Source organism: Lepidochelys olivacea (assembly GCF_965140295.1).
Source record: "Lepidochelys olivacea isolate rLepOli2 genome assembly, chromosome: 1".
NCBI lineage: Eukaryota > Metazoa > Chordata > Testudines > Cheloniidae > Lepidochelys > Lepidochelys olivacea.
In genome coordinates, this window is record NC_140411.1 from 110140499 (window position 1) to 110152619 (window position 12121).

The 12121-nt window shown below is 40.3% G+C and overlaps 1 protein-coding gene across 2 annotated transcripts in view; it reads left to right on the plus strand.

Annotated features, from left to right (window-relative positions):
* COL4A2 (collagen type IV alpha 2 chain) overlaps positions 1-12121 on the plus strand; it is a 246015-nt gene that overhangs the window by 194570 nt on the left and 39324 nt on the right. For both annotated transcript variants that reach the window (XM_084610484.1, XM_084610485.1), the window contains exons 28-31: positions 892-999; positions 4340-4561; positions 10401-10562; positions 11353-11523. In XM_084610484.1, the coding sequence (XP_084466610.1) occupies positions 892-999; positions 4340-4561; positions 10401-10562; positions 11353-11523 (663 nt within the window). The remainder of the gene's footprint in view (positions 1-891; positions 1000-4339; positions 4562-10400; positions 10563-11352; positions 11524-12121) is intronic.

A 12121-nucleotide genomic window follows, 5' to 3' on the forward strand; every position in this document is an offset into this window, starting at 1 on the left:
AACTTTTCTTTTAAAAGGATACTCAAACTGCCTTTCCTGCTTTCGCTTGCAACCATACATTGAAATAGATTTGGCAAAGCTTGGATTAAACTAAACTGGGTTGTGAAATGAAACATATTTTCCTTACTATTGTTTGGTGCTAATGTTAAAACTAGCTACCCTAATATAATCAGTTACTGAAATATGATATTTGTTGCCCTCTGTACCTGCTGCCTACTTTATAGAGAGAGGCTTTTTGTCTAGCATAACAATTAATGGAAGGAAAACAAAACTAAATGTTAACAGTGCTATTTGGGTAACAGGCACATTTAAATTTTGCAGTTCTACCTGCAATTCTAGTATTTTTCTTTAAATTAAGTGAATTTTCTGCTCATAACATTGAGAGGCTGTTGGCACAGTGCTGGCACTAGGAAGATCATACTCAGGCTGCACAGTTCTGACAGTGCTCCTTAATCCTGGCCTTTTTTTTTTTAATGGAACTTTCCACAAAACAAACAGCAATCATAAAACAGTCTTGAATTTTAAAGTCAACAACTCTAGAAATAAAAAACCTTTAGCTATCAGTAATAATCTCTTATCAATAAATAAGGTAAAGTGGTTCTTCATCTAAGTAACATCATTCTATTTTGTCAGAGCTAGCAAATTAATGCAGAAAAACTACTGTGCAATATAAGAGACAACAAAGTAAATTGTAGTTCATAATGATAAATTTAAGGTGTAAAATATTTCAAAGATTGTGCATAAATTCCACTGAAGACAAAATGTGATAAAAGTCGATCCATAAATCTTAAGATACATCATTATGATATTTATTAGCATATTTGTCTGCATTTATACATATATTTACTTTGCGTTTGGATCTGATTTGTTACTTTTTTATGCATAATTTAGGTGCAAAAGGTGCTAAAGGGATTCCAGGTGAACCAGGTCTGGATGGATTCCAAGGGCTAAAAGGTTCACAAGGTGATCCAGGTCGTGAAGGATTTCCAGGTCCTCGAGGTATGTTGAAGTCACTAGCTATTCTTTGAGTACTTCTGCTCTGTTTGCAGTAGTCATGGGAACCTCAACACGCTAGTGCAGGTGTAAATATTAATTTGTCTTCCCTTCAGCATTCAGACAATAATATAACATCAACCTAAGGTATCTTGTGAAGCCAAAAGTTTCTCTCATTGGAAAATGTTGTTTGTACATAATTATGAAAGAATATCCATTTTCCTCTTTTCCAAGTCCCCCCTAGTGCAGAGGTATAAAGGTAATAGTAAAATACCATGACATTGATTTTTAAACAATGATACTTCAATAATGAGATTTTCACACTCCAGCTGGAGCATATTCATACTTACACTTCTGAAACAAAATGCATAAGTGAAGAAAAGGCACTTATGAATGCATCCATTTAACTCTTAGTAGCAGAAACATGAATTACATTGTACACACCAAGACAAGAACATATATGTATCTTAGGTTCACAATCCAGTAGCTAAATATGCACCCCGCCCACAGGTCGCTGAATATATCCCCATTTGGAAGTACAGTGTTTACAAGTGTATAGTACCTACAACACCTTTTATGTGTATTGTATTAAGTATGCATCAAATACCTGTTTTGTATTTATTAAATATACTTTTATTTAGTTATTTTGGTTTCCTTGGGAACGTTGGTATGAGGGGCTTGTCGTAAGTCAGAGTGGTTGACGGTTAATATAGCTTTAAAACAAAACTACTGCATAATGCATCCTTTGGTGAGGGATACCTAAATGCAGCTCAGAACAAATCATGCCCTTACCTCTGAAGGTGAGAAGGGGCTCTGGCAGTGAAAACAACTCAGTTCCGTTGCCGGAGAAACAAGATTTGTGGGAGTGGCAGCCCTGGCGGTGTACTCCTCCTGTGTTGCTGAGAATCCAGTTCTTCAGGGCTTTCCTACATGGCGCATACAGGATGAAAGGGCAAGACAGGAGGGTCATGTGGGGTGATGTGGATCCTGTTGTCCTCCTCACTAAGGTTCATGAAACCTGCCTGGAATTTCCTCATTGAAGATCTTCTTTTGGCCTGTAACCTAGAGGGGAGTCTTCTTGCCCTGCTGCTGAGACAGACTGTGCTCAGCCAAGATAATCAGGCAGGAGAAAGTGAGGACTGGAGTTTCCCCATAATACTCTGCAAAAGTCATCTGCACCATTTTAGTCAAGCATTCACTGGAAAAAAAGACATAATGTGATATTTTCACGTCTATGTGGTTTTAGAAATTTAAATCCTAATGTCATTCTTACTTGTGCTCCTAAATCATGTATGTGCAATTGAAAATCCCACCCATATTGCTTAGCAAACCAGCTTTTTTGTTTACAATAACTGTTTTATTGCCCCATGGTATTAAGATGATGCGGGGTAAAATATTCAAAAGTGCCCAAGTGACATAGCTTTCAGTGGGACTTGGGCCCCTAAGGGCTAGCTAGATTCACAAAGGGGACTTAAGCATTGGAATGCCAAATTCCTAGGTGCCCTGCCACCCAGTGGAATTCACAGCCCTGAGTTAGTCACTCAGGCTCCCCATGAATTGTATAAGGAGAGTTAGGTGCCTAAGAAAAGGATTCACAGAAGCCCCAAACTGAGCTGGGAGTTGCTTAAGCTAGCCAGTGCAGAGGAGTGCGACTTAGGCCCACATCCACAAAAGTGCTGGTCAGCCTTTTCTCAGGAAAAGAACAGAGGGAGACATCCCCTCACCCTCTCATAGCCAATAGCTCAGTGATCAGGGCACTCAGCTGGGATCAGTTTTCAAACCCCCACTGTGCCTGATTTAGAGCAGCGACTTGAACCCAGATCTCCCACAATCAAACTGCTGGGTGGCCCGACCACCAGGCTCTGGGGTATTTTGGGTAGCTCTTTCTCAGTCTCTCCTGTTGGAGCTGCTCCACTTTGTACAGGTAATTAAATATTAATTGGGCCAGAGCAAAAACATAAGAATGGCCATACCGGGTCAGACCAAAGGTCCATCCAGCCCAGTATCCTGTCTACCAACAGTGGCCGACCCCAGGTGCCCCAGAGAGAGTAAACCTAACAGGTAATAATCAAGTGATCTCTCTCCTGCCATCCATCTCCACCCTCTGTCAAACAGAGGCTAGGGATACCATTCCTTACCCATCCTGGCTAATAGCCATTATTGGGCTTAACCTCCATGAATTTATCCAGTTCTCTTTTAAACCCTATTATAGTCCTAGCCTTCACAACCTCCTCAGGCAAGGAGTTCCACAGGTTGACTGTGTGCTGAGTGAAGAAGAACTTCCTTTTGTTTGTTTTAAACCTGCTGCCCATTAATTTCATTTGGTGGCCCCTAGTTCTTATATTATGGGAACAAGTAAATAACTTTTCCTTATTCACTTTCTCCACACCACTCATGATTTTATATACCTCTATCATATCCCCCCCTTAGTCTCCTCTTTTCCAAGATGAAAAGTCCTAGCCTCTTTAATCTCTCCTCATATGGGACCCGTTCCAAACCCCTAATCGTTTTAGTTGCCCTTTTCTGAACCTTTTCCAAAAAAGAAAAACTAAAAAATTAACTCTATAGCCCATTGGTCACAGCACTCCACGGGGATGTGTGAGACCCAGGCTCAAGTCCATGCTCCAATCAGGAATAATAGGGATCAAATGTGGGTCCTTCCACCTCCCAGATAAGGCCCTAACCACTGGGCTGTTGGACATTCTGGGTGATCTGTTTGTAAGCAAGCCCAAAAATTTCACACCTGATCACCCTAGCTCTATTTTGGGTGGACTTAGGCATGCTCTAAGCATGCATCCTGGATCAGACCCTGCAGGCAAGCTAGGCAGGGAATGCCTCACTTGAGAATCTGGCTAGGACTTAGGCATGAGCAAAGCTGTAAGAAGTCCGTTTAGATGTGGGGCAGCATCAGGGTACAGGTGACTATTTGCCTGCCCATGAGTGGAAACTTAAGCCCTGTGAGGATTTAGGCACATACACAGGCAGCAGCTGAGCAGTGGTTTTGTGAATGTCAGTGATGCCTAAATGCTGGATTTAGTTAACTAAAGAGGCAGATAGGTGCCCAAGTTCCTTTGTGAATCTAGCCCCTAGGTCAATGAGGTGCTTTATAAATGTACCCACAAATATGTACCCACATATTTGACAGTTTATATGCCCTACAACTGCTTTATATTTCAATAATACACACTTTCCTGCATTAGCATTCAGCAAAAAGTCTGTGGGATTAAACAAATTAAAATTATTTGACACAATATTTTACATTATTATGGTGCATCTGACACTTTTAATATCTAATACAATGTTTTGGTCATGGTTAGCCACGTGGTGATCGTCATTTTGCCTTTAGGTTTTACTGGATCCCGGGGAGATGGAGGCCCACCAGGTCTACCAGGGCTACAGGGGAATCCAGGCAGTGCAGGAAAACCAGGTGCCCCAGGGCCTGCAGGTCCAAAAGGAATTGCAGGTGAAGTTTTAGGAGCAGCACCGGGCACCCCAGGGGATTTTGGACCATCTGGATTCCCAGGATTGAAAGGCCTACAAGGAGATCATGGAGTACCAGGAATTAGAGGTAAATGTTATTTTAAATAAAGTAATGTTTCAGCAAAAGGAAAGGCAGATTTCAGATTTCAGCAAAGCTTTAATTGGAAGGGCTCTGTTTGTATGCAGAAGAGCTGCTGATCAGGTTAGCAGTACATCCAACTAATTCGTTTATCCCACAATCCTAAACTAGCTCCCTTACCTTCCCTAGGTACCAAAAGACACAAGTGTCCCCTCCATAGCTGCCAAAGCCTCTAGCTTCCCCCAGCAGCTTCTACAATGCAGCACACTGGAAACTCAGGACACAGTAAAATCAACTAAAATGTGATATCAAAAGGCCAGATTCTGCCAGTCTTAATGAAGTAGAGAGGGTACAATATTTCACAAGTTGTCCCACTGATGTGAATGGGCTGACTTTCAAAGCATGGTACCACTCAACAGGAGTAAGGGTGATAAAGTCTGGCCCATAATAAATAACAGAAGGGATACAGCACTGATTCCATCATTCACTTTTCCTGTTTAATTCAATAAAAACCTCTGTATGGCATTCCCCAGGATACAATCTGGACTGTTGTGTCCCCTCAATTCTCCAGTCTGGGGTGCCTTTTACACTGCTTTGCTGTGAGAACAGCCACCCCTGGTCATGCTCACACACAGCCTCTAGCATGCAAAATCACTCCCAGCTGAATTACATGAATGCTCTTGCCAGTCACTCATGAATTACATACAGGGCAATACCAGCAAATTCCCAGTCCCAGGCTTTCCCCAGAAATGTGCATCTTGTACTGTCCTTCTGGACAATAGAAGCTAATAGAAAGTCCATCATTTTATCAATGGAAAATGACAGACCCTGTTATTTCAAGTGGAGATAACACTTCAATCTAAACACATTGGTCTAGATAAAACAAGTTCATTAACTACAGAAAAGTAGATTTTAAGTGATTACAAGTAATGAGTCATAAAAGTCAGAATTGGGTTACAAAGAAAATAAAAAGATAATATGCAAACTAATACCTAACTTTACAAGCTAAGTGAACTTAAAAGCAAAAAGGGTTTCCCACCATAAGCTTACAGTAGTCAGGCTGAATCTTTCAGCCAGGACTGGACCCTTCCCAAGTTCATTGACGTTTCCTTTGTCTCTCAAACCAAATGTTGCTGATGTGAGTGGAGATGAGGGGAGAAAGAGGTGATTTGGTGACCTCTGTTTCTCATTCTTATACCCTCCTCCTCTCTGGAGGATTATCTCAGCTGTGTTTCAGGCGACAGCCAGTCTGTTTACATGGAAACCCCCAGCTCTGTCTTTGCCAATATATAAAGTTCTCACTCCCACCCTTTTTCCTGCCAAAGAATGGCTGTTTAGGCAGGTGATAGTTCATGATGGTCCATTTGATTATGCTGATACCTGGCCTGGGCATCAATGTGTCTTTTGTCGCTGAAGAACTTGGAGCATGTTACAGGAATGTTATACAACAGAATCTTAACTTTACATACTATGTTGATACACATATTTTACCAGAACAATAATGTTCAGCCGATTATGAGTTTTCAAATGATACCTTAAAAGTCATAGTTTGTACAAAATGTATCATCATCTTGTAAAAGTGGTGAACACGGGGTACAGTTTGTCACAATCTGGGGTTTGAATTTACCTGAAGCTCTGACAGAATTTCCAGTCTGCGGCACCCAGCGTGCCACATAATTAGGGGTTGCTGATGCCAAATTTGAGTTAATTTTAACCCACAGTACATAAACCTTGATAATGAGATATTGAGGCTTTTATTTCTATGTCAGCAGTTCAAATCTGTCTTAGTTTAGTAGTGAACACAAGTCTTTACTCTTTCATGGCTTTTCAGAGTCCTATGTGGGGAAAGAGTTGACAGTCTCAGCTCCCAGGTCTCCACATCACAGCGGAAACCCTTGCTGGTAAACTCAGCAGAAAGCACAGAACAGAATATGGAATTAGTGCTGCCCACTCATCCCTGAGTGTGTGGCCACTTCTGATCAAGTTTAAGCATGCTAGTTTGGCAGTTAGATATGTATTGCTGCTACTCACTCAGTAGATAAATATTTTATTTATTAATTGTATTTGTTTGTTTATGAATCCAGCTTTCACTGCTGTCAATTTTTTGTGTGTTGTTTTTTATTTCATAGAGAACAAAAATTATGCTGAGCTTTTTATTGAAGACAAAAAAAAGACATGGGCCCTGCTCCTCAGAGGCAGTTAGCATCTTAGCTTCCATTGATTTCATTGGAAGTTAGGATATTAAATATCTTTGAGGCTATTTAAAGAGCTAACACCTTAAATTTTGTGATGAGCTTTTCAAAGGCACAAATGGGAGTTAGGCACCCAACTCCCAGTGACTTTCAATAGCATTTGGGCACTTAGCTACCCTTTGTTTGTTTGAAAGTCCCCCCTTTAGATGTGAAGGGAATGAGGGGTGATTATAGGGAAGGAGGACAAGGGCAACATAATTCTGTGATCACTCTATTTAGGTAGGTACACAGCACAGTGGTTCAGTGAAGGGGTTTTTGTTTTGATGATCGGAGAAATGGAAAGCCTATTTTATGAGAGGAGACTAAAGGAGCCTGGCTTGTTTAGCCTAGCAAAATGAAGGCTGATGTGGATATGATTGCTATCTATACTTGCCTCAGCAGGGTAAACACCAGGGAGGATGAAGAGCTATTTAAACTACATGTTTAATGTTGGCACAAGAACAAAAGGGTATAAACTGGTCATGAATAAATTTAGACTGGAAATAAGATGGTTTCTAATCAACAGAGTGTGGTTCTGGTACAGTGCCCAATAGGAGTAATGCACTAGTTTTAAGAAGCACCTTCTTAATGTTATGTATAGTATTGTATAAGGGGGTTGCCTGCAGTAGCAAACTGGACTCCATGATTCAGGAGGTCCTATGTCCCTTTTTTTTGCTTTTTAAATATGTATGAAAAATAAGGCAGATAAGATACAAAATCAAACACTCTTGCCTGGCATTGTGGAAGGGGTCCGTTTTCAGGAGGGATTTAAATGAGGAGAGGTGAGTTGGCAGATCAGCGTTGGAGAGGATATTCCATTTGCGGGAAAGTCTCCAGTCAAGGCAAAAATTTGCTTGTAGGAGAAATGGATGAAGAGAGTAATCTGGCACCTTTCATAAGCACTAGACTCATTTGAGAAAAAGAAAATAGTCAACAAAACTCATAAGTAGGTTTCCTGTAAAGAAGGCCAAAATTCAAGTTAAAGAAGGGATGGAAAAGAGAAAAGTTCAGTGACTTTAGACTTTGTGTATAATTATTTATATAAAAGTGACATTTTCAGTATTAACAGAAAGTAATTACTGTAAAGGACATGCAGTGTCAGCCTTTCTATTCTCCATCCATTTTGCAATACTGACATAATTGTTTCAAGCATAAAATGTAACATACAAACATTCATGTGTGAGTGATTTCCTTTTTTTACTCTTCTGTATGAAATTTTAAAATGTTTAGCCATTTTTAAGGTATGGAGCTAAATTCTACTCTGTTACAAAAGTATAAATTAGGAATAATTCCACTGAAGTTTTCAAATACCTTCCCATAAGACCAAATGGAATCACTTACATGAGTAAATGTTACTTAGCATGCATAAGGATTGCCCAGAATAAAGAGAAAACTAATTAAATGTGTATTTAATAATCAGTGTATTTCATTACTTTTCACTGCTACAAACCCTCTTTCTTCCCACAGTCCCTTTCCCTCACCCCTTGTTTGTGATTGTTATATCCTGTACCCCATGTGACACCCAGTACCCCATATTCACCACTTTTATATGGTTATGAAATATTTTGTACAAAGTATGCCTTGTGAGGTATCATTTGGAAACTCATAATCTACTGAACATTATTATCCTGGTAAAACATGTGTGGCAACTTTGTATGTAAAGTTATGAGACTCTACTGTATAGAAATGATGTTACTGTAACATATTACAAAGTTAGAAAAGCAGGCTCAAACTAGTTTTTCAGAGTCAAAGACGCACTGGGGTATCAGCATAATCAAATAAACATCAGAGACTATCACCTCTATCACCTAGATAAGCGGTCATCCTTTGGCAGGAAGGAGGTTGAGATCAAGAACTTTACATATTAGCAATGGAAAACAACTGGAGGTCCAGTGCAAACAGACTGACTGTCTCCTGAATCCCAGCTGGGAGTAATCTTCAAAGAGTGGGGAAAGGCATAAGAAAAGAGAACTCACAACACTCAAATTACCTCTCCTCTTCACCTTCCATCTCTGCTCATAACATCAATGAATACCTGAGGGATTCTGAACTAAGCATAGTGGTCCCAGTCTGAAAGGAAATCCAACCTGTTAACTAAGAACCTTGAATTGCCCGCAGCATCTGGTGGAGTGAGAAAGCTGTTTGCTTCAAATCTTACTTTGCTTGATAAAGTTTAGGAATTAGATTGCGTGTTTATCTTTTATTTCCTTTGTAATTAATTCACAGCTTTATGCTATATCACTTATAATCACTTAAAATCTATCTTTCTCTATGAATCTATGAATCTTTCTCTAGTTAATAAACGTGTTTTATCGTTTTATCTAAACTAGTGTGTTTTGGTTGAAGTGTTTGGGGAATCTCTACTTGGATTAACCGAGGTTGGTGCATAATCGTTTCCTTTGATGAAATTATGGACTATTAATGAGTTTGCATTGTTTAGTAGTGTGCTGGACAGTATCAGATGCATATTTCTCAGGGTGCAAGGCTGGGACTAAGAATTTGCAGGTTTCACCCTGTATGTAGTTCATGAGTGTCTGGGAAAGCATTCATGTAACTTTGCTAGGAGTGACTTTACATGCTAATGGCTGTGTGTGAGCCAAGCCTGGAGAGGCTGCTTTTCACAAGCAAAGCCATGTAAAAGGCACCCTGGGCTAGAGAGTTAAACGGACACAGCGGCGGATGTCAGTGGTCTCCTGATGGCTTTTAACTATTTAAATCAGTGGTGGGCAAGCTGTGCCTTGCAGGTTGCCCACCACTGATTTAAATTGTTAATGCTTCAGAGAGGAAATCTCTCTTATTTATCTCACAAATAAAACTCTCACTTTGGGGCCTGAATTTCCTCTCAGTAATACCAATGTAAAGCAAGAGTAACTCCATTTAAGTCTATTGAGTTACATGGATATGTTACCAGAGTAAGTAAGAGAAAAGCAGATCCACTGGGACTGATTCACTATTGCCTTGTAATCTGCAGTCCTTTACTCTGCTGCCGAGTGGGTGTAAAATGCTACCTTTCTGTCCTGGTGGGGATTTTACACCCACTTTGCTCTCATCTTGCAGAGGTGTAAATGGCCACACAATGCACCAGGCACTGGAAACAGGCCTACTGTGTCTGTGTATGGTACAAATCTCGTAACAATGACCATGACCTTCCCAGATGGCTGCAGTGTCCTTGAACAACAGCATGAACCAAGGAGCCATTGTCAGACTGACTTTGTCCACTTCTGAAAATACATAAATGTTACTTTAGAAATTATACTGAATGTTATTTTTGTGCTTCAGTCAGTTATTTCAGGTACAGGAATACAGGCAATGGCAAAATCACAGAAATGGAAAAGACCTATTAGATCATGAAGTCCATATCCCTGCCAGTGCAGCACTGTTCCGAAGTTGAAGTAGCTAGTCAATTTTCAGTGTAAATTACTAAAATATTAATAATCTATTTTTTAATTTGATTTTTCCAAAGTCATCTTTTCTGATGGAAAATAATTAGCTCTGAAATGTGAGAACTGTACTATGCAAGGTATATGCACGTTGATTAATACAAATGTTGTCTAATAAACCTATACTTTAGAAGATATCGGAACCCTAGAATTAATTACTTTAGTATGATATTTTAGGAGCTGGTGGTACTCCAGGTTTGCCAGGATCCAAAGGACAGCAAGGACCCCCAGGTCCTCTTGGTTTGCCTGGCCTGCCAGGACGACCAGGATTGCATGGATTCCCAGGGCTTCCAGGACAGCAAGGACCTCCCGGCAGAACTGGCTCACCAGGATTTGTTGGTGAGGAATTTTTCCTGTAAGCTTCTCTATCTTGAACAGACTTGCTTTTTCTCATGTTAACCTATAACTGTATGCCTATGAGAGTTACGCTCTATCACTGAGGAAGGATGGTCTTGTGGTTAAGTCACTAGACTAGCACTTAGATGGTCAGGGTTCATTTATTGGCTCTGACAAAGACTCTGTGTGTGTGTGTGACCTTTACAAGTCATGTAATCTCTCTGTGTTTTAATTCCCCACCAGAAAAATGGGGACAAATAATACTTCCCTTTCCCACAGATGGGTTATGAGGTTAACTCCACTAATGTTTGTGAGGTACCCTGCTACCAGAGCAATGGGAGCCATATTAGTATCCCTCCAGACAAGGCTGCTGTCTTCTTTTTGCCATTCTTCAGTGCTGCCTGTCTTTCTAGTAACAGAGGTTGCTAGAGAAAGCACAGCTGCTGGAATGGGAAATGCACAATGGAAATAGTGTTTAATCCTTAGAAGACCAAAGAGAAGGCAAAGAAGGGGAAACTTGGGTACAGAGTCAGGCTGAATTAGAAGTCTGTCCATGAAGCAGTGTTTGGAGACGTCTGTACATTGAGCTAGCCCCATATCTTCTGCAATATCAGGCTTTCATTTTTACTAAGAAAAATGTTTTAATTGTAATTAGTTGCTCTTTGTTCATAGCTAAATTTGCCAATCTGCACTGAGCAAACAGAATTCTTTCAGCTTTCCTCACAACTTGTAAAAATGACATTCAAGTCCAAAAACTTACATCTAATCTTCCTATTCCCGTTGATTGTTACAGGTTCACTTGGTGCCAGAGGAGATCAAGGTGACCAAGGTTTTCCTGGTCCAGTGGGCATGAAAGGTCTGGCCGGTGACAAAGGTGAACTCGGTAACAAAGGAGTACAAGGAACACCTGGGGTGCCTGGTCTCCCGGGAATAGACGGAATGCCTGGTTTTCCAGGGTTAAAAGGTAAAATCTTAAAATGATAGATACATTAAGAAAGATACAATAGCTTAGAGCGTGTCTCTGTTAAACAATTTCTCTACAAGTGTAATTCTGCTTTAGTCAATAGAGTTATGCCCACAGAGAATTTGGTTCAATATATTTCAGAAACACCGTAACTATTCTTCTCAGCCAGCACTTGGCAGTTAAAGCTTGAGGGTAGAGAGAGCCTGTGAGATGAAGCTCGGTGTGAGGACAATACCTGTTTTGTTTTTTTTTTCCTTTTGAAAAATAGGTACTATTTACGATTCATTCTTTCCAAAATCCTTTCCTTCACCCCCAGTCCAGTTTATTTCAATGAAATTAAAAGGGTTCTCTCTATTTTTTCTCCCCACAATCCCTATTTCAAAGCTTTCACGTGTTGGCAGGTATGCACCTAGCAAGCAATGCCATCCACAGAAGCGGTCCCATTGAAACAATGTTCAGGTTTACCAGGGCACTTCCTTTCACATAGAAAAGTTGGAGCTCTCGCTAGCCAATCAAGAGTTCATTGTATACCAACAATAGGTATTTTTTATTAGAAAAAGCTAGTCAAAACGGAATTCCATCCCTTGTGGAGTAGGGT